The 21,115-nt window shown below is 47.8% G+C and overlaps 11 protein-coding genes across 11 annotated transcripts; 6 read left to right on the top strand and 5 right to left on the bottom strand.

Annotated features, from left to right (window-relative positions):
* Positions 1-485: 485 nt before the first annotated feature.
* N7500_009883 (FG-nucleoporin nup42) lies at positions 486-2,141 on the top strand (the record flags this gene model as incomplete). The annotated part of the gene is made up of 2 exons (XM_056681022.1): positions 486-586; positions 641-2,141. 2 exons carry the CDS (start codon positions 486-488, stop codon positions 2,139-2,141), a joined length of 1,602 nt encoding a protein of 533 aa, XP_056528404.1.
* A 380-nt stretch (positions 2,142-2,521) lies between these two features.
* S10a (40S ribosomal protein uS10) lies at positions 2,522-3,291 on the bottom strand. The gene is made up of 4 exons (XM_056681021.1): positions 3,207-3,291; positions 3,089-3,146; positions 2,731-2,954; positions 2,522-2,649 (listed from the first exon to the last, which is right to left on the bottom strand). Exons 2-4 carry the CDS (start codon positions 3,128-3,130, stop codon positions 2,565-2,567), a joined length of 351 nt encoding a protein of 116 aa, XP_056528403.1. The 5' UTR covers positions 3,131-3,146; positions 3,207-3,291; the 3' UTR covers positions 2,522-2,564.
* A 246-nt stretch (positions 3,292-3,537) lies between these two features.
* Positions 3,538-5,640, top strand: N7500_009881 (ASCC2 family CUE domain-containing protein; the record flags this gene model as incomplete). The annotated part of the gene is made up of 1 exon (XM_056681020.1): positions 3,538-5,640. The coding sequence occupies one exon, from the start codon at positions 3,538-3,540 to the stop codon at positions 5,638-5,640; it is 2,103 nt and encodes a 700-aa protein (XP_056528402.1).
* Positions 5,641-5,912: 272 nt separating this feature from the next.
* Positions 5,913-7,642, bottom strand: N7500_009880 (Fatty acid/sphingolipid desaturase; the record flags this gene model as incomplete). The annotated part of the gene is given in 4 exon segments (XM_056681019.1): positions 5,913-6,353; positions 6,368-7,143; positions 7,212-7,375; positions 7,440-7,642. The coding sequence occupies 4 exon segments, from the start codon at positions 7,640-7,642 to the stop codon at positions 5,913-5,915; spliced, it is 1,584 nt and encodes a 527-aa protein (XP_056528401.1).
* On the top strand, positions 7,556-10,144 carry N7500_009879 (phosphoribomutase PRM15; the record flags this gene model as incomplete). The annotated part of the gene is made up of 11 exons (XM_056681018.1): positions 7,556-7,643; positions 7,750-7,825; positions 7,853-7,886; positions 7,940-7,984; positions 8,032-8,110; positions 8,175-8,494; positions 8,547-8,565; positions 8,666-8,859; positions 8,911-9,200; positions 9,254-9,930; positions 9,984-10,144. 11 exons carry the CDS (start codon positions 7,556-7,558, stop codon positions 10,142-10,144), a joined length of 1,983 nt encoding a protein of 660 aa, XP_056528400.1.
* A 576-nt stretch (positions 10,145-10,720) lies between these two features.
* On the bottom strand, positions 10,721-11,080 carry N7500_009878 (uncharacterized protein; the record flags this gene model as incomplete). Its single annotated transcript, XM_056681017.1, has 1 exon — positions 10,721-11,080. The coding sequence occupies one exon, from the start codon at positions 11,078-11,080 to the stop codon at positions 10,721-10,723; it is 360 nt and encodes a 119-aa protein (XP_056528399.1).
* Positions 11,081-11,126: 46 nt separating this feature from the next.
* Positions 11,127-11,528, bottom strand: N7500_009877 (uncharacterized protein; the record flags this gene model as incomplete). The annotated part of the gene is made up of 1 exon (XM_056681016.1): positions 11,127-11,528. The coding sequence occupies one exon, from the start codon at positions 11,526-11,528 to the stop codon at positions 11,127-11,129; it is 402 nt and encodes a 133-aa protein (XP_056528398.1).
* Positions 11,529-11,894: 366 nt separating this feature from the next.
* On the top strand, positions 11,895-12,501 carry N7500_009876 (uncharacterized protein; the record flags this gene model as incomplete). Its single annotated transcript, XM_056681015.1, has 2 exons — positions 11,895-12,112; positions 12,210-12,501. 2 exons carry the CDS (start codon positions 11,895-11,897, stop codon positions 12,499-12,501), a joined length of 510 nt encoding a protein of 169 aa, XP_056528397.1.
* A 1,748-nt stretch (positions 12,502-14,249) lies between these two features.
* Positions 14,250-15,650, bottom strand: N7500_009875 (uncharacterized protein; the record flags this gene model as incomplete). The annotated part of the gene is made up of 1 exon (XM_056681014.1): positions 14,250-15,650. The coding sequence occupies one exon, from the start codon at positions 15,648-15,650 to the stop codon at positions 14,250-14,252; it is 1,401 nt and encodes a 466-aa protein (XP_056528396.1).
* Positions 15,651-16,074: 424 nt separating this feature from the next.
* N7500_009874 (uncharacterized protein) lies at positions 16,075-16,921 on the top strand (the record flags this gene model as incomplete). Its single annotated transcript, XM_056681013.1, has 3 exons — positions 16,075-16,197; positions 16,231-16,345; positions 16,368-16,921. 3 exons carry the CDS (start codon positions 16,075-16,077, stop codon positions 16,919-16,921), a joined length of 792 nt encoding a protein of 263 aa, XP_056528395.1.
* Positions 16,922-19,776: 2,855 nt separating this feature from the next.
* On the top strand, positions 19,777-20,742 carry N7500_009873 (uncharacterized protein; the record flags this gene model as incomplete). The annotated part of the gene is made up of 1 exon (XM_056681012.1): positions 19,777-20,742. One exon carries the CDS (start codon positions 19,777-19,779, stop codon positions 20,740-20,742), a length of 966 nt encoding a protein of 321 aa, XP_056528394.1.
* Positions 20,743-21,115: the final 373 nt, after the last annotated feature.

Here is a 21,115-nt window from a genome sequence, read left to right as displayed (position 1 = left end):
ACCGAAGGACACGTATCAATTCGAGAAAAGTCGAGATACAGGCCTTTCAGCGCTGCTTTGAAGGCACTTGAGCCAATACCACCGCAAAGATGGTGGTATGCACCTTTTTCAGCAGGGTCGCTGCAAGTTCGGAGGTATGAATATTTCGAGTATAAAGAAATCAAGTCACTAATAAATTATCAGACCGCTGCAAGTTCGAGCACCCCGGCAGATCGACTGCTGGTCCTTCGGGGAATCGATTCGGTGCTTTATCCGGAGGGTTTGGAGGTACGTCAATTGAATTGTTTTGATACAGCGCTACTCAGCCTAAAGAGCCCATTTGTTAAAAATCCATTATACTATGAGATCAAATGTCTGATCTCTATGTGAATGTGTGCCCCGTATCTTTCTCATACTTCCTACCCATCCTACTCCTACCCATCCTGGTTCTACCCCCAAGCTACATCGAGTCTCAAGGCTCAAGAGATATATCCCTGCGCAAAATCATGATCTATCCAAAGAATTATGCGCTCTTTTGGGCTAGTCTTCTTTCAAAGCCTAACGTCAAGTTTATGGCAGGTCAAAACCAGACTCAACAGGGACCCGAGTAAGTCTTTCCCCTAGCGCCCTCCAAGTTGTTTCGGAACTAACAAAAAGGCAGCCCAGCAGTTAAGGCAAGCGATATCAAGTCAGACTTGACCGCAGGCCAGGGCCGCCCGGAATGGATCTTCTCTGCATACGCGCCTCACAAAGATGTTGCGCGACAGCTGTTCGGTGGTGCTCACCGCGAGCGGAGTACCGAAGAGATGCGTCTGCGCCATTATGAATTAGCAGCCGCCGGCAACCTGAACGAGGCAGTTCAAGAAGCCTCGGCTCTTTGGCAAGAGTGCGTGCAACAGATGGAGGTCTCGCTAAATGACCTGAATGGTGCCGTCAAATATGTCAACGATGGCAGGAATGAACACCCCAATCGAATCGACATCATCGAGGGAAAGACCCAGAGTGTGAACCAAGCTTCAGCACCATTTAGCCAATCGTCTCCATTCGGCCAGCAAAATGTCGCCCCTACACCGAACACAGCTCCTGCGCCTGGAGCGTTCGGCGCTCCTTCGTCGACTTTTGGCCAGCCTTCAGGCTTTGGCCAGTCCGGTGGATTTGGCAGGGCTTCAGCGCCCGCGCAGCCGGCTGGGATGGGCCAGTCTGCGGCCTTCGGACAGACTTCTGCCTTAGGTGGTTCCACCTTCGGTCAAACCTCCACACTAGGAGGGCCATCCGCCTTCAACAAAACACCTTTTGGCCAACCAGCTCTTTCTCAGCCAGGAGGTAATTCAAATCCATTCGGTAAGCCGATCGCCCCAGGAGGTGCCGCTCCATTCGGTGCTCCATCTGTCGCGTCTCCCTTCACCCAAGTCGCTCAGAACCAATCTGGCCCGTCACCTTTCGGACAGAATGCTGGCCAATCCGCCCCGTCGCCATTTGGCCAACCAGCTGTCAACCCGAGCCCATTCAGTCAGCCCTCCGCCTCGGTAGGTGCCACTCCATTCGGTCAACCCTCGGCTCCGGCAGGCGCCGCTCCATTCGGTCAACCTTCAGCTCCGGCAGGCGCCGCTCCATTTGGTCAACCCTCAGCTCCGGCAGGCGCCGCTCCATTCGGCGCTCCATCTACCGCTTCTCCCTTCACTCAAGTATCTCAAAACCAACCTGCTGCCGGTGGATTTGGCCAGAGTGCTGTACAACCTGCTCCGTCTCCCTTCGGCCAGCCTGCAGTCCAAGGTGTGCCAGTGCAGAACGCCAACGCCGGGCCGCGGGCATACATCAAAATTGACAACCCTCAAGACATCAACCCTCTTCCACAGCTGGAGGGTGAAACTCGACATAATCCAGCCACCAAGCAACTAGTGATGTGGAAGGGCCGGCCCGTCAAGTATATCAATGAGCACCCGTGCTACCTCCACCCACAAGACAACAAAACCTTTATACGAATCCATTTTCCTAATGGGCCACCTGATCCAGCTAGTTTGAAAGACGCACACGGCAAGCCTGATGATTACACGCCAGAGATTGTTGAGGCATATCAATTTTTCCTCAAGAATGGCTACTTCAAGGATGGTAACATTCCTGCAGTACCTCCCAAGCAGGAGTGGCTCAGTTTCGACTTTTAATTCTCGAAGCTGAGTGTGGCTTTGTCTTCTGCTTTTTGTTTGTTATGTTATCACGCGTCTCACACGGGTTGAGGCAACGTGCATCTTTTTTTTCGTTCTAGTTATCACACGAGCAATATGTTCCCGGCGTGCAGGACATGGGCAATGGCGCTTAGGAGATCAACAATCATTAATTACAAACGTAGCAACTGCAAATACTTTATTTTCACTGTTAATATGAACCAAATTATCGTCTCAGACCACTACTGAGTATCTTTTGTGTTTCAAGATGTTTCCATTTTTTATTTTAAATATTTCAGGTCCAAACGGGATCCCGCAGCACGTAACAAGACATGCGGGCCAGGACTGGGTCCAAAGTCATGCTGTGCACTCCAAATTAACCAATCCACAATCCCTCCCCGAGGCAAGCCCATCCTGGCGCATTTATGCGGCAATGGTGACCTCAACCTCAACACCGGCCTCGATGTTGATGATGATCTGCTTGACGGTCTCGGTGGGGGCGAGGAGACTAAAATATCAAGTCAGCAACTGCATCCGCTATATGCCGCAGCGATAGTGCCACAGCGCAATAGGGCAAGGAAAAACTTACTCGATGAGACGCTTGTGGATGCGCATCTCGAACTTGTCCCAGGTCTTGGAACCCTCACCGTTGGGGGTCTTACGGGTGGAGATCTGGAGGGTCTTGGTGGGAAGACGGACGGGACCCTTGACCTGGAGGGACTTGGAGCGAGCACGGTCGATCAGCTCCTGGCAGACCTTCTCGAGGGAGGCAACCTTGCGGGAGGTGAGGGTGATGCGGATCTTGTGGACCTTCTATAGAGCAGACAAGAGGCAATTAGTACTGACTTTATCCTATCCAAGTTCTTTGGCCTATCGCACACAGCGACAGCGACAGCGAGGTGCAACAGCAATGTGCGACAGTGACCATTGGATCAGGGACAACGTACAGGGCCCTCGCCGAAATCCTTCTCGGGCTTCTGGAAAGACATCTTGAATTTGAATGGACTGAAACGGGTTAGTAATTGGATCCGGGGATTTCAAGAGCAGAAAGAAAGGAGCGCGCACAATTTAAAAGGCGATTGCCGTCAAGACCTGAACTACTAGGCTCGGTAAAGTGATGATGGCTGTTGGAGTGATGTGGATCGAGAATTCCATATCCAAAAAGTTCAGTGCGAAACTCTTGGCGCTTCGGTTATCACACGCTAAACCATTTTGGGTGCCCTTTCAGATGTTGCTTATGTCATCACTCAAAGAGGACATGGGACCGCCAAGTAATGGCATTCAAGATGATAATCGTGAGTTGATACTTGTTTGCGTGTATTTCCTTTTGCTATTACCACTTTCTCTTTTGATACTCTTCCCATATTTTCAGCCATAACCTTTTCATCTTACCCCAATGGCGGAGTTCCCGCCACTGGCTTCAGTGCCCTCCCCCGCAGTGCGGAGGACAATCCCATCAGATGATTGGGAAGCTTGTCTAGATGCATGGATGGCCCTTTTGAGGATCCGCTTGAATGCGTCAGATAAACAGTTCAAGATCGCCGCACCCGAGGATGCATCAATATCTCCATTCCTGGGATCTTATTATCAAAACACGGCTGCGGGAGATTCTAGTCTACAAAGTGGACCTAAAGCTCGACAACTTCGTAAGCTCTGCTTCCTGGCGACAAGAAGATATATACTGGATCTCTCTCACCCACCAGAGGGAATTCTGGACTGGAGACTTCTCGGCAACCTATCTTGCTGTTACCCTTCTAGCGCGGCCTTGAAGACATCATTATCAAGTGCCTGGGATATACACAGTGACAAAATCACTTCCAGTATCGAGAGAGCAAAAGCTGTTGTGATCAAAAATCTCTCTTCAGCCAACTCATCCTCAAATCCCGAAGTCATTTCTGACATCCGCCGTCTGACCATCCTTGCTTCAGTGCTGCCAGCGTGTGGCCAGGACCTCATGGCGGGCTCCGACTTCCTCGATACGATAGCGGAAGCGTATCAGTCAAAAGGCGCACGAGAGGAATTCCGTAAAATCCTCGTTGCTAATATCTACGTCGGACTGGTCTCCTTATTGAAGGAGCCTGTCAATTTGTCTTCGTTATTGGATCAGCTGTTCAGCCTCAAAGCCACTGCTCGAGTGGGAGCACCAAAAATGAAGAAGGAGCCAACTCTACTATCTGATCTCATCTGCAGCTCGGACTTGCTTATTCGGCTGGAGAAGTATCTGAGCATTCACCCCCAGAAACGAGGGCAAGACCTCCTTACCAGCTTGCGCACCTATCAAGTGGAATCGAAGTCGCTGCACCACCGGTATCAAAAGCGCAAGAAAGCGGACAAGGGAAAAGCTGTTTCCTCAGATCCGATTGTTTCAGGAGAACTTCACGCGCACAAGATGTCACTAGTAACTCAAGTACAAGACCTCTTCCCCGATCTTGGCTCAGGCTTTGTTGTACGGCTACTGGACTTCTATAACGATAACCCCGAGACTATCGTCGCCCATCTTCTCGACGACTCACTTCCTATGGAGCTCCAGTCTCTAGATCGATCTGAGCAATTGCCTCCACCAGCAGAACCTCACCACAGCCATCTCCCACCACAGCCAACGCCACCCGCCATGCCATCACCTAAATTTGCCCCACTCCCAATCCGTAAGAACATCTTCGACGAAGATGTGGACATTGCCGAACTAAGCCGCTCCGGCGAAACGAAAGGCAAACTACACTTCGGCCGTGCCGACGCTGACCAAACAGCCGACACACTCCTCTCAGACCACAGCAAACATGCCGTAAACAAAGCGGCAATCCTCTCAGCCCTAGCAACCTTCGACTCAGACGACGACGAGCGTGATGACACCTACGACACAGCCGATGTAGGCGGTGCCATCGACGGCGCCACAGGTGGCGCAGATGGCGAAGCCGAAGCAGCTCAGCGTGAACGCCGGGCAGCCGATATGGAAACAGTGCTCTTCCAAACATACAAGTCCAATCCAGGAATCTTTGCCCGCGATTCAGCGACCCGCCGCTCTCAGCCGCGCGCGTCCCTGAAGCGCGAGACTGAAATGACCGACGAGGCTATTGAGGGCTGGGCTGTCATGCTATCGCGTGATCCCAGGCGTCTCGCTAAACTTGAAGCCCGGTTGGCTATGGACGCTGGTGGGTCGGCTGGTGCTGGGTCACTTAATCAGCCCGAGTTGCGCCCTACGTCTTACAGGAGGCCGCAGCCTCGTGAAGATGGTGATGATGCTTCTGACGAGGGCGAGTCATCTGGTCATGCTCGCTCGCGGGGTGGTAGAGGAGGCGGTGGACGTGGTGGAAGAGGGCGAGGTGGCGGCGGTCGAGGCCGCGGAGGTCGTGGTGGTGGTCCTCCATCCGGTGGCCAGGGGCAGCAAGATACTGCCGCGTCGAGACAGAGAAAAGAAGAGAACAAAAGTAGTCAGGCAAATCATAACCGTCGACAGCAGCGCGCGAAGAAGATGGCGCGTGGCGGTGGGTTCCCTGGCTAAGCATACGAAGGGATCAAATTGGTTACATATAGACGCAATGCGGCATAAAAGCGTTTGTCACCCTGTTTTATATATGCGGCAATGACCATGGATGTAATTTACATGAAGATCTTTTTGGTTTGTACAATAAGAGACACGACGCATTGAAACAGAAAGCATTCAGTTGATTCATTAATATACCATGGCACATACAAAATGCGGTATACGCAGTCGTGATAACGTATTTACACGGGAGAACTTGTACTTGGCCAGCAAGAAACTGACAACTTATATCAGTGATGATCCGAGAAGACCCCGGCCTCGGAAATGGATTTGCGGCATTCTTCCATGAGGCGAACTTGTTTCGCGACTTCACCAAGGTGGCTGATAACCTCCTTGTTACCATCGTAGAATGTGAAAATGGCATAGGGGATACCAGTATCACGGCAGAACTCTATGACAAATTTCTGCGTACGACGCAGGTTGTGACGCGGGATCCGCGGGTAGAGATGGTGGATGGCCTGGAATTGCAAGCCACCGTGGAAGAAATCTAGCCATGTAGGGCAGTCGACGTCCATAGTAGTACGGAGCATCTTTTGCGCGAAAGACTCACCAACACCTAGGTCGGCAGTCGACATAGCGAAGTGAGATAATGTGATTTGAACATGCAGAGGAGAGGAGACAATGTGTGAGACGAGAAGGAAGATGATACGGCTGCTTGCATCGGGGATCGTCTTGTACATAACACCGTAGCCAAACCAGGTCCAGAAAAGACCTGCCCGACAAGCTCAAACCAAACATGCCACCAAGCGGGGCCCCTCTTAGGAGCTTGCCCCTTTAGCAGATACTCCCAACTCAGGACGTAGAGATTGAACCGAGCGAGCATCATAATAGGGTAGTAAGAATAATTCTGAAATTTGAGTAAAAATCGAGCCGGTGCATCGAAGGTCATGATTCGATCGTAATAGGTACTCCGGAGGCTTGTGAGGAAGCGATGCGAGATAGCGAAGAATGGTATGTGCTCGATATCCGGGTCATGCTCTGGCTCATTGGTCACGATATGGTGAACGTTGTGGCTTCGTTTCCACCACCCGAGGCTCAAGCCCCCGAGATAGTCTGCAATGAGCATTCCAATGACAGTATCCACATGAAAGTTGTGTGTGATTCCCATATGGCCAGCATCATGGGCAGTGAAAACAAGCTGATGCCAGAAACAGCCAAGAAAGAATGCAGAGGTCGCCCACCACCCCATGCGGAGGAACATGTAGGAAAGACCTGCAAAAAGTGTGTACCGACAGCATTCGACGAAGTAACAGGAGTAGTTGCAGTCATAAAGTCCCTCGGCCTTGATACGCTCGTTCAATTCGCGATATTTCCGTTTGATCTCTTGCTGACTTGCAGTATCCAGCGAGGGATACTTCGCAGTGTCGAAGATGATTTCCTCTCGTGTTCTCGCATCCAAGAAGGCAGGCTTGGCCTGGGGGTGGTCGGTCAAAGTGGTTCCGGTCGATTTCCGTTGACGAACTGTAGATTTCGCGTCGACGGCATCGAATATGGGCGAGGGGGAATTGATCCGTCATGACTAGAACCACCAGAGCTCTCTTGGTTCGTGGAGTCTTCATCACTCAAGCACGTCTCTTCGGTATAGGCGCGAAACTTGCCGCCCTGGATTGGGGGTAGGAAGTTGATCCATAGTCCTTCAATTCGTCCGATTTGGTATGAGGACATACGCTGGCGGGCTTCTTCGGAGTGTAAACTGCATGAGATAGGGATCGATTAGACTGATCAGAGGTTGTGATGCTTGCCCTTGCAGAACTTACGCGTTGATCTCATCCGTCGCATCCCTGCCCACCATGTGCTTAATTGGCTTCTCTCCTCCGGGGTGATATTTAATGAATGGGTCTACCTTTAGGACACGGTCTTGGTAGATTATGACATGTTTGCCCTCCGCAATGAGACCTTCAATATATCGTCGAGTCAAGAGGGTGTCCTTCCGGGACGCTCGGAACGCGGTCTTCTCCATGGTAGGTGTTGTGGAAATGTATTTGGGTTCGATAAGGGTTTACAATGACATTGCTAGTTGAGCTAACTCACAATGCAGAAAGCAGAATGCAAAATGCACAACAACAGGAAACGAGATTGAAAGGCAGAAACGTTGCAAGGGCTATGGGGCGGAAGTGGATAACAGCGGGACTGATCAGCCCATGTGATTGTCCACCTTTCACATACTCAGGCACCTCCAGGCACATACATTCAACTCGATGGCAGTGAGTTTTCTTAATTCTATGGTCTCGATTAGATTGATCTAATTGTTTTATAGCATTCACTTTCCTCCTTGACTGAGCAATGGCTCCAATGGGACAAGGTCCATATGTTTCATGTTTCATCTTATGACCCCGCTGACTCGGATAGGATCCTACAACTCGAGCAGAAATAGAACAATTGCGGGACTCCAACGCCACCGAGGAGCTGGAAAAGCGACTTCGGAATCGTACGTACTTAGGTACTTTTGAAGGCCTTTGCCAGTGCGTATTCTAATCTGTCTATACGCTTAGGTATTGAGTTTGGAACAGCTGGTCTGCGAGGTTGCATGGCCGCAGGGTTCTCCTGCATGAACTCTTTGATAGTCATACAAGCCTCACAGGGGCTGGCCAAGTTTATTCGAGATAAACGCCCTGAAATTGCTTCGAATGGTGTGGTCATTGGACACGATGCGCGTCACAATTCTGCAAAATTTGCTGCACTCGCTGCCAACGCTTTTATCGCACAGCGTATCCCCGTTTGGTTCTTCAATGAGGAAGGTCCTACACCGATGGTAGCGTTTGGTGTAATTCATTTCGGTGCTGCAGCAGGCATTATGGTGACGGCAAGCCACGTAGGTCTTCCGCCAAACTACTTTTAAGATGTATTGCTAATCGGCTCGAAAGAATCCGCCCCAGGACAATGGTATGTTAGTCATCTCTGACGCTGTAAGATACTTGCTAATTGTTTCACAGGCTACAAGGTGTAAGAATCCTGGATCTGTATATTGGAGACTGCTGACAAGATCTGCCTCGTAGCTACTCGAGCAATGGTGCCCAGATCAATCGACCCGAGGACGGAGAAATAGCACAGTCGATTCAAGAGAACCTTGAGCCATGGCCGACTGCATGGGCGGAATTACAACCTGGCGAATTCCTGCGCGCGGATTCTTACCAGAAATTGCTGCCTTACTACAGCAGCGAAGTCGCCCAGTTCATGGTATGCTGTGATTTGTCATTAGAGGCATTAAATCTAACGACCTGATCCTAGAAAACCACGGTAACAGATTGGCAACCCCCAAGGCCATTCGTTTATACACCTCTACATGGCGTTGGAGGGTTGGTTCTCCCAGCTCTCTGTCGTTCACTTGGAATCAGCGACTTCGTATCCGTTGCTGCCCAAGAGAAGCCTGATCCTGACTTCCCTACTGTAAAATTCCCCAACCCGGAAGAGGCTGGCGCGTTGGATCTTGCTATGCAGACTGCCGACCAAGAGGGAAAGACCTTGATCATCGCAAATGACCCCGATGCGGACCGCTTCGCCGTAGCGGAGAAAGCGGAGTCAGTCTTATTTTCTAGATACCGTGAATGGAATTTACTAATGTGTTTTGCAGTGGGAAATGGTATACTTTGACTGGAAACCACGTCGGTGTCCTTTTGGCTTCCCATTTATTGGATTCGTACGATGCCAACAAAGATTGGTCACACGTCGCGGTTTTGACTACCACGGTATCGAGTGGAATGCTCGGAAAAATGGCAGCTGCAAAAGGAATCCACTTCGAAGAGACCCTGACAGGGTTTAAGTGGATGGCTAATGTTGCCCGGGACTTAGAGAAAAAAGGAAAGACAGTGCCTTTTGCATACGAGGAGGCCCTGGGTTATATGTTCCCATCTGTGTGCTATGATAAAGACGGTATTACAGCAGCTGCAGTCTTCCTTGCAGCGGAGGCAAAATGGAGAGCTCAGGGATTGACTGCATATGCAAAGCTGCAGCAATTGTTTGGCGAATTCGGTCATCATGAGACCTTGAATAACTACTTCCGGTCGCCAAACCCACAACTCACGGCAACATTGTTCCAGGGTATTCGAGGCAGCTCAGGCCTGGCAAATATGCAGTTTGGTCGGTTTAAGATTTTACGATGGAGAGATTTGACTGAAGGTTATGACTCCAGCACCCCTGATAACAAGCCAGACCTACCTGAAGACCCAACAAGCCAGATGCTTACGCTGTGGCTGGATGGTGGAGTTCGGTTCACATTCCGAGGCTCTGGGACAGAGCCCAAGGTCAAGTGTACGTTCTCTCAGTCTCTTCCAAGCGCGCAAGTTACTGACAGATGGATACAGTCTATATCGAGAGTTGTGGAGACTCTCGAGAAGATGCAGTCATGGCAGTCTGCGATGCATTCCTCACTATTCGGGAAGAATGGGTAGAGCGTTTTACACCGTCGATGACATGCAGCAAGCAGCTTTCCACATCGTCTGGTAATATTTTGAACGTTGAGTGAAGAGGTCTATTGTGCAAGGCAGGACAACCGTGTCTAAAGTAGCTGCACCACTATTTGTGAAATATTACATGTTGTATCCAAAGGCGTCTTGTAGAAATTATGCTTCTCATGATATACTACATTTCGGAGCTTACTATCCTCGTTTTTTTTTTTTGCTATAACACCAGGAAAACATTCAATAAGACACTCAAGAGACAAAGAGAGTAGGTCGTTTGAAGATTCGTGCACTTGGAACCTTGAATATTTAACAGATCGAGCATATCGAAGTGAGCTGAAGCGCCTTGATGGGCCTCGGCCCTGCTGGGTTTTACCGCATTCGTCAATGTGAGGATGAATTATTTTACTCATATCGCTATCAATTGTTGCGTATGTTGAAGTCAGTCTCAGATGTGACTTTCCGAGCCAACTGCACGTACGGAGTAGCAAACACTGTAAAGCAAGGCCGTATGCTGTAGCTGCTTCCACAATATCAGCCGATGATTGACCTTCCATTCCCCACAATCCTACAAGCAGACCCCGACCCCAGTCAAACCCATTAAGCTGCATTTTGTGACAAACTGACTACAACTTTAGACCTCAAAATTGGAACTGATCAATCTCCCCCAAGAGCCACAACTGTATCTCCAGTAGTGCAGTGATATCATTCATCGGCAAAGCCACTTTGGCTCTCTCATTATGCCACCCATGCGTTCGTTTGACCAAGCTCAAATCATGGCCATGAGGCCGAGCAGAATCAAAATCAATAATGACCGGAATCTCACCTTGAAACATGATGTTACACGGGTTGATGTCATTGTGGACGATTCCCAACCCGTGGAGATGCTTGATGCCCCGTGCAATTCCCTCCACCCAACGGTTGACCTCGTCTCGGTCAGCCCCGCGTCTCTCGTATGCAAAGTCTAGCTTATTGCGTCTGGCAGGATTCACTCTGGCCATAAGCGTTTCATCATACTTCGTGAAGTAGATTCCTCGGATTGAACCATCATTGACGACGGCACAGCCATGGTATTGGGCGATATTCGGGTGCGGGTTTTTTTTTCAGAAGTTCGCAGGTCTTCACTTCCTCAATCCAGGTTTCTCTGATTAGAGCCGGGTATTGGGGGCTGTAGGGCGAAAGACTTGGTTTTTTCAGATACCAGGTTGAGCAATCCGATGGTCTTTCTGCCTTTGTGAATGTGTCCGAGAACTCGGGGAAAATGAGAGCCCCTTGGATTTTGTTGGTGCTGAACATGTCGCCAAACTGGATCTCCTCTTTTGATGCATATCGTTTTCGAGAAAATGCTCTGTAGATCGAGCCGGACATTTCGTAGACTATGGTGGTCTTTTGGAATGCGAAGTCATCTTCGGGACCTGCAAAATCCTCGGAATATTCAAGAACGTACATTTTGAAGGGGACCACGTATCAAGCAACAAAAACAAAAAAAAAAAGCAAGGTGGGCTCAGACAGGTTACTGGTGGGGAATTCAGGAGGTTCAAGAATCGCAAAATGAAGCGGGTACCGACCTAGTCACGATTAGAAGTATTTCACGGGTTGTTTGCACTTCCTCGCCACTCAAGCCTTGTGTGAGGGAAACCAGTGACCTTGGAAGTCAGGAGGAACATCCGAATTAGGAGTCCACCATCATGGCCGAATATATCTCTCGGTCTTCCGCAGGTCCAGTCTCTTGATTCAGACATTATGTATCATCCACATCTGTATCGGCAGACCAAAGCGAGAAAGGATAGTCTCCCTCAATACTATCGCACAAAAATGCAACAGCGCACTGCCGGCTCTGACCATCATCACTTGTGTCACGTCCAGCAAGTCACGCCCTACCCAAAGGACAAACACCATTTCTACCTGAATGACAATAAAAGCGATGCCGTCGAACCTCAGCCATACCACGCTTGTCGAGCTCTAAGCACCAAAAAGATGGTTCATTGTTATTTCTGTCCTCACTTTCAAGGCCAGGATGATTGTCTCAAAATGTAAGAGTTGGATTGGGCTTGTGTTGCATTGGTTTCTCGACACTGAACGAATTACAGGAATAACCTCGAATCTAACCTCCGTGTCCAACACCACAAGATCGGCTATCATGATCGACGTGAAATTAAATGCATTCACCTCCAACCCCGGTTTAAGTCTCCAGACTCGAGTGAATACGAAGAGCACAACTACCACGCTGGTCATGACCATACCCAAGGTATTCACCCCAACGAGCGACAACATTGCCCAGCGACAGTCAAAAACATTCACCCAAAAAGTCCAAATGGCCTATTTGACCGCGTCCACCATCACGCTGCACCACAAGCTCCAGGTACTTGTGCTGGTGCTACCGTGTGTAGGTCACATGAAGACGGGTGCGGAAGGAACATAAAAGCCGTTAGATTCGAACAGGATAGCAGGATGCCAGAATATACCGAGACACACCATTCCGATTGTCCTATACATCCCACGTTGTCCTCTGTGGAGGATCAGTGTCATTCTGATCGGGATTCACACCATTATCAATCCCAATCTCGAGAATCGAGAACCTACAGATGGGTTTGGGGCCCTCCATTGCCCACGGTGGTCCGTCGAAATGGTAAGATCTATCATGCAGAGAACAATTGAGATAAGTTGGAAAATCATTCAATGTGGATTAGAGAGATATATATTTTTCTCATATTTAGTCAGTCAAGAATAGCGCTCTGCAAAGCCCATAAATGGGGGCCCATGGCCCAACCCGCACTAGGCTATGGGCTATGTTGGGCTATCTATAGGGGCCCATAATAGCCCATTAAAAGGGTCTTGGCGCTTCTAAACCGTCGACTTGAAATCGCTGTCTCCTAGCCTCCTACTAATTCTTTAGAGTCTAAAATCCAGTATATAAGCTCATTTGAATTGACTTTATACTTCGAGCCGACTACCATTTCGCCATATCCGATGTTTCCATTGTAATTCAAGATGAATACCGCCAACGATCTCGGTGAACGCGAGAATCACCCGAGGTATGCGAAAATAGGTCTATTGAAGCATAACAGGCTGGTATAACGAATGGTTCTCGATAGCCTATCTTCCAGAACACGAATTTTTGATTGTATATTTGATTTTGACTGATATTAATTCGCAACTTGGACCGAGAGCTTCCTCAGCCCTTCAATTCGCCGGCCTAAGATTTGGTGGTACGTCAGACACAAACTGTGGATGAAGGTTCCTTCAGATTCAGCCTACAGAAACTTGCTAAAACGGTTCTGCGTCCTACATGGTTCTATATAGTCCCCTGCACACCCCCTCCATCTAGTAGCCTTATTTATCTTTTTTGCCTCCCTTTCTCCTACGCTTTATATATATATATATATATATTTGGTCATTATCCGGGATTACCAAGCTCTTGACCATCATCACCTTTTCCCTATATAACTCGTCGACTCTACAATCAAAGCTACCCTCCCTCGTTTAGCCCTCACCAGATATCAATCAGCCTTTTATCTCCTAATATTATTTATTATCACTAGCTAATACCTATCGTCTTTGACTCTAAGGTCTATTCCCATAAGGCCTATTTATTGGTTTATTGTTATCCCCACTTATTAACACTTCTAAATATCGCTAGTATTTTCTACCTATAAAAGTAAGTAGACTAGTGGAACTATTCTCGCTATGTCCTATTATATAGTTATTAAGATATCCACATAATCGTTACGTCGGTGTATATACCGTAGCTTAAGGTAATATAATAATATCTATAGTGCTCCTAGGAGCCGGTGTTGATGAGTCAAACCGACGGAAAGACAATTGTTTAATAATGAATAGGCCATGAGATCCAATCATTGAAACTTGAATAATGATGGGTTTAAAATTTCCCAATCGAAGTTGCAAATAAAAAATAAACTAGAACATAGCTAATGGAATGATAGGGGGAATATCTGTCTGTAGAGCAGCTAGTAAGGAGCAAGGTGGCTTGACTAGTGAGATGGGCAGACAGACATCGCAAACAACGGAAGTTTAGGGGGTAGCCATGCAAAAGTTGCAAATTTTCACCATAAAGGGTGATGTTTTGCGATAGAAACATGTCAACAGATAAATGAAGAACGACCCGAAAAACGGCTGCAATCAAAGCAGAAAGTGGGCCCTAAACCGTTGTCATGAGAAACGAGCTGCGGCTTCGAAAATGATGAAATGCATCTTCCCTCGAATGTGTTCCGCTAACCGATGAATCACATCGCGTTGAACGAATACCCACTGGGTAGCTTTTCTCCCAGACAGCAATCGCATCACGTTGTCCTCAGTGATATGACTTTGGATGTTTTCTCTGCGGATGCGTACTAGCTGTCTGTTGAGGGTAGAACAGATGGGGCCTCTGACAATATCAGCTTGCCCAGGTCGCCAGAGGTGGTCGAATTTCGGGTGAGGGGTAGCCTGTCTCCTGCTGGTGCAGATGTACTCTTTCCAGTTAGGAGAATACCATAGATTCTCCATTCGGAGGCTGTTGATGAATGGTCGCGGAACCTGAATGTGAATAATGCAGGTATCGGCTGTAGGGCTTCTCCTTTCTGCAAATTTGCGGTACTCTTCAGCCGTTTCAATTTCGGGGGTCCAGTATTGCGCATTAAAATCGAAATTGAAGTCTCCGCCGGGGTATGTGCTGAGTGGATTTAGGTTGACTGTTCCATCACTCTCAATGATATCACCCGCTGGCCGTAATTCATCATATGCCTTGCCCTTGTATAAAGAAATGTGATCGGTGAGGATATTGGCGTCAGGCTGAACCATCACATATGTGTCTGGGAACTGGAAATCTTGGGGTGTCATATTGATCGTTGCTGTCACGGGTTGCTGCTCAGATGTGTCTTGGTCTTCTCGGCTCGGCTCATGCCTGGGTCGCTTATGTTTCTTTTTATGAGCCATGCGCTTGTTTGCATGACTTTGTAGCAGTTGCTGTTGACGAAGAAGAGCGGCATAGTTGGTTTGAACGGTATCTTGTGCCCAGTAAGTGAGGGTCTGGGTACCGAAGATGTGTGAGAATCTTGGGTCCGTGATTGCTTCTTGAATTTGGCTAGTAAGACCAACATCGGCGAGCGCCTCCTGATGGCTCATGTTATCATATTGTCGTCGGCTAAGAGAGGCGAGATGTGCAGTGACATATGCCATTAGGTCATCAGGATTTTGGCTTGGACTTGGGCGGCCGCAATATCGGTCATAAATCAGTCTGGCAACATCCGGTACAAGCCCAATATACTCAAGCACCTCGACACTTTCTTCTGCCATTGGGATGTCGAAGGTTCGGATGACATTGGGCTGGAAACCATGGGTGGCAACAGACGCAGAAGACGAGGACGACGAGGTGGATGAGCTTGACACAGATCTTGGTGCACTGAATGCAGCGGAAACTTTTCTTTTACCACTGGCGTTTGTGGGTGCATTTGGCTGAGGCTCGGGAAGGAGGATTGCAGCCTCTTCAAGGCATCGTATCTGTTCTAGTGTGAAAACACTAGGACCGGATGGGAGATCTGGATGATGTTCGGGAATGGCTTGGAGGGACATGGTGGGTAAGTTTGAAGAAGATAAATCGAATATAATGAGATTCAAAGAAGTGAGACTGAAACTTGGAATGAATGAAGAAGAAGAAGAATAGGATGCAAGGTTCAATGTTATCCTTTAATATAGAAATAAAGTTGCAGAAAATTCCTGATTAGGCTTAGTATACTCCGTACGGCAGCCAGAATGGGCCAAACTTGGCAATGCTTATTAATACATATATAAGTTTCACCGCTAGAGTTTCCGCCTTTCGTCACATACATTATAATTTGAAAAGTTACTTAAAGCCGGCCCGGGACGACACTCAAGCAAGCTTCGAAGCTCCATGAGGTGAGAGCACCATTCCATTAAATCTAACAACTTGAAATTGGTTTGATTCTTTGAGCCGACGACCATTTCACCATATCCAATGTTCCCATTGTGATTCAAGATGAATACCGCCGAGGATCACGCTGAACGCGAGAATTACCCGGGGCATGCGGTTCAACCCGAGCATAAGAGTGACCCTGAGCATAAGGATTACTCTGAATGTGTTCCGAAAGAGATCGGGCTCGTCAATTTCGAATAGACTCCCAAACTTATAAAGGTAGGAACTTCCTGCGGCGCAATACATCCTGTGATCGGTCCCCTCGAATCTCATGGAGGATACGCAAAATGTGAGTACCGGCCCGTTATGGCCCTGCCAGGCCCTGCCGACATGCGTAAGTGTCTCTGTTGGGTTAGAGTTTCCGATAAGAAAACCATCGAGCTGCAACAAAGATTTAATGAACTACATCCAGATTATCAAACACCACCCAGTTGTGGATGTGACAATGAGGCTTTCTGTGAGGACATTTGTCGTATCGCATTCCTTCTGGGCTTATATCGAAAAGGGCATCCAGCTGGGACTCCGGCCAGACTTTGTGATATTCTGCGGACTACGTAAGGTCAATCCCCGAGCTATTACTGAACCCTACCTATTCGAGGAACTATGGTTTACTATCAAGGACCCAGCGGACCTCATCGATGATATCATCATCTTGTTTTGGTTGCAGCTCAGGGAATCCATCGAAACTAAATTGGTATACGAGGGGAAAGCATGGTCTAGTGATGGAAGATGGGTGGTATGTGAAGGAGAAACTATAGATCAAGCAAAAGCCAGGGTGGATGACAAAGAGCGTCAGAGGTTGAAGGAGCAAGCAATCAAGGCGTATGAAGCAAATTTGCAAAGTCACCAACAAGCGCGGACAGAGGGCATGCAGAAGACATTGCAAGATGCCCGACGCTTACTGGGCTGAGAGACATACATGGTTTCAATGAAATTAATTTACCAACCAAATGTACTGCTCAATATGATATAATTACCGAAAGATCCCCAACGAACAGAAAGAGCCTGGCTGCGTCGTATATCATATGGTAGATCTGGAGGACAGGAGTAAGTAATTTCGCCGCCGCAAAATTATTGTTTATATATACGTATGCTAAATGACTGAGATCCAATCGCAGTAGGCATCCGAATGACATGGCAAGATGCGGCCGCTGTGAATTATCACAACCTGACATGCCAAAATCGTCAATCCAAGATGCTCATTCGGCCAAGCTCAGCTCAGCTCCAGTTCTTGAATCGAAGAAGATTGCCCACTGGTGTTGAGGCCCGACTACAAATGGCCATCTGTGACCTGCAGATACTGATAAAGGAGATGAGAAAGGGCTAGTTGAAGCCTCGACTGGAAGAGATCTTGCTGATAAGGGCCGAGACCGAGATCCAACGTGTATTTTTGTATACAAATTCAAATTGGATTGGCACGAATCGAGATTTCAGAATATCGAATGGACCTGAAGGCTATCCTGAGCCGTACTCTGCAACCCCCACACCGTGTTATCGTTGAGTGATTTGAGCATTGTTGAATGTATCATTTAGCCAAAAGAACTTATATTGGAACGTTTTCACATGGCTAGAGCGGAGATAAGTTGGAACAGCCAGGTAGGTTTGACTGGGATAGTGGATGCTTCTCGGCAGCCCATTATGGATGAAGTTGCATCAGCTGAAATTTTTTTTGACAAAGAACCAGGTCCTATTGGGTGCGTCAGGCATGGGTGAATCAAAATAGGGATTTTTCACTGTTTATCTGATCTGGGCTGAGATTCAGTACTTCGGCAGAGAGCTTTCTCAGCCCGTCAATCTACCAGCCCAGTATTCGATGGCATGTCAGATGCATTCGTACTGGTATCTGATAACCTGTCGGCAACCAAATACGGCTGATAATTTGCTACACAATATGACGATGAGGATCATGTCATTAAATTTACCTCAGATACATAGCATGCCCTGGATTGCAGCGTGCTTAAGTGGTGCTAGCGGCGGGTCCAACCAAATTTCGAAACTGGCATTGTGTCACAAGCCGTTAATCTATAAAGTAGGGCCGAGCTCTAGGTACAACTTAACTAGGGTATTCTTTTTAAGGATCAATACAGGATGAATTAGCTGGACAATTTGGATTGAGCGTGCCAGTGTATGCTCAGAGTGAGTCTTCCATAAAGAGCTTCGAGTAAGAGTACCGCAATCAGTGCACTGAGCAAACAAATTTTGTCTTCCTTTGAACGTTCATTCACAGTTTCAGTTAATTCGTTTGAGATTGTGATCTAGTATATATACAACATAGTGTGAAAACTTCAAAATAGGAAGTCAATATAAAGCAGTTTGATAAAAGCTTTATGGTTTGTGGGACCATAAAAGCATAAAGGGTATATGTGGGGTACACGTGCGTGAGCTGACCGATTCAAAGTTACACCCGAGGGGATCCCGCGAGGTGGCCCGTGGGGTGTGCGGCTGATCAGGCTTGGGCACTACTGTAATATGCACTACACGTAAGACGTGTGTACGGAATAAAGGGGTAGTAATATAAAACAGCGATGAATTGTCCATTACCCGAACTTCAAATTGTGAATTGAGAGGATATTTGACATGAAATCAAGAGAGGCATAGTTCCAAGGTGGCCTGCTTGGCCAGCGCTAAAATTTATTTTGGGCTGCTTCAATGATCCAGTAGTACAGACGTACGGAGTTCTTGTTTCTTTGGTTCTCATTTAATCTTGGTCTGAGATGTGATAACTAGGTATAACTAGGTAAACAGCCTTCATACATAGACACCATAGGCACATGATATGGACCAATGAGATACACGGGACATCCTCCAGTTGGATACGCGAGGAACACGACTCTAAAGTGAACTATAAAATTACCGCTAGATCGCGACGGCCTGTATCGGCAATATGTCAACTTTCCAGACTCACTTCGGCGTGTCAGTTTCAATTTTAAAAATCATCAATCTTGTTGATCACAGTGGTTGCGTATATTGTACTCCAGATTATTTCCATACATAGTATATAGGCTCGGCACTCCTTCCTAACCCGACTTTGATGCGGAAAAAGAATCACGACTTTATCCCATTTGAGGTGTCTTCGGATTTGCGTATAATGAATTACCAGATGAACGGATAGTCGCCTAAAGTCTTTTGGGGAGAATTAGGCGCTCCGCTCGAAGCCTACAGGTACTACATATTTCTGGTAATTCGTACGGAGGAGAATAAGTGAATTATTAATAAGTCGGTACGGAGTGGTCTGTACGGAGTACTTTTGATTCATTCTTGCCGCCCACGCTAGGGTCATTGCGCTGTCCATTGGCCATTGATGTGTCTTACACCCGAGGCGGGTCCCTGCATACATACCTACGGAGCATGTACTGAATCCCTGACGGGGTTCCCAAAGAATCGCCTCTGATCCCTACACCAGGCCTAGTCCCCCACTCCCGACTTTGGATCCCAAAATACACAAGGAATTTGAGTCTAGTAATTATGATACCATGCTACCCACAAGCTCACATTATCACGTGTTGCTTTACCCTCTTAGGCATGAGCGCCAATAATCCTGCATCGTAAACGAGTCGAGCACGACCTAACATCTTCCACTTTTCATTAACTCCAAAGCCAGAATTTTGCCAGACTTTCTTGCCTATGAACTGTCCGGAACTATATCATGTGAGTCCTTTGTTTGTTCCTTAGTCTTGTTTTCATAACTTCTCATCCTTAGCACCCATTTGTCCAAAGACTGACTTCTTTTCCTGGTCGGGTTCCTTATAGATCCTTTAATCAGCAATGGTTGTGGTGCATAGAAACCCGACTTTTACCCCTTACCTAAGGAAGGTGACTGCAGTCGTCACTTGCCTGGCCCTTTTCATCTGGGCTTCAACTACCCTCAGCTTTTGCGGATCAACAGATGACTCCAGGCCGCCCCGCTATGCCTTTGCGACCGTTTTAACAGCTGGGAAAGACTTGGAGTTCCCTGATATAGAAGCGCCCTACCTTGAGGCGGCACGGCTACTCACTTTCCAACTACTTCGTAACCCACGCACCCGAACTAGGATCGACAATGTACCATTTCTGATTTTGGTCACACCCGATGTACCTCGACAGCATCGTGATATCCTCAGCAGAGAAGGAGCCACCGTGGTTCCGGTGGAGAGTCTCGGAAATGACTGGAGCTCTTCGCAACGCCGGGATACCACTCTCGCCAAGTTGAACCTATGGAAGCTTGAAGAATACGACAAAATCGCATTTATGAACGTGGAATCAGTGATATTCCGTCCTATTTATGACATCTTCGAAGACCCTGCGACAACCATACGTGTTGCCACCAATCCTACCGGCAGAATGCCAAAGAACTATATGATGGCCGCACCGCAAAACTTTCGGATGGACTTGAATATGCAACTCGTGTCCGGTCATAAGTTCTCTCAGAAGAGCCGCATGGATGATGGATTCTTCATTTTACATCCGTCCAGAGAACTCTACAACTACTACGTTGGGCTGCGTTACATAATGGATAAAGATGACTCTGTTCATCATGAAGAAGATTTCATCAACTACGCTCATCGAGCAGATGGCCCTATGCCTTGGCAAAACCTCGGGGCTGGATGGAACCAGAAAGATGCAAGTCAGTCTGATTACGAGAAGGGATTGAAATCTATCAACCATAAATGGTGGCGTCCTATCGCAGACGATTTTATAGGCGATCGCATTGCGATGTCGATGGATGAGATGACTGCCTACTTGAACCATTGAGCGCAACTTCGCGATGAGTATACACTTGTGTATATTACTGTAAAATTATGTTTTTACGAATTCCAGACCTACAGGGATCATATTAATAGCTTTGAGTAAATATAGAACAAGCGTTTTATGTTCAAAGATGGGTTTCCTCAGCAAGAAGCGACAGATTTCGCCTGATACGGAGTTTGTATTTTTGGGTCATTTCTATACGTATGGTAATCTATAAGGCAATATATCCAATGCGCTCCGTATGCGCCTAGTAAGTCTACTACGCATTAGGTCCACTGTGATAGCCAATATAATTGGAGCGGGGCCGGCGGCTACAGGGTTTTTGTACGGATAACTCCATTTATCGCTTGGCATTATTAGGGGGCCATGCTACTTA

This window comes from Penicillium coprophilum (assembly GCF_028826855.1).
Source record: "Penicillium coprophilum strain IBT 35676 chromosome Unknown utg000006l_segment0_segment0, whole genome shotgun sequence".
Classification (NCBI taxonomy): domain Eukaryota; kingdom Fungi; phylum Ascomycota; class Eurotiomycetes; order Eurotiales; family Aspergillaceae; genus Penicillium; species Penicillium coprophilum.
The sequence above is the reverse complement of the archived record's forward strand: the minus strand, read 5'-3'. Positions and strand labels throughout refer to the sequence as shown.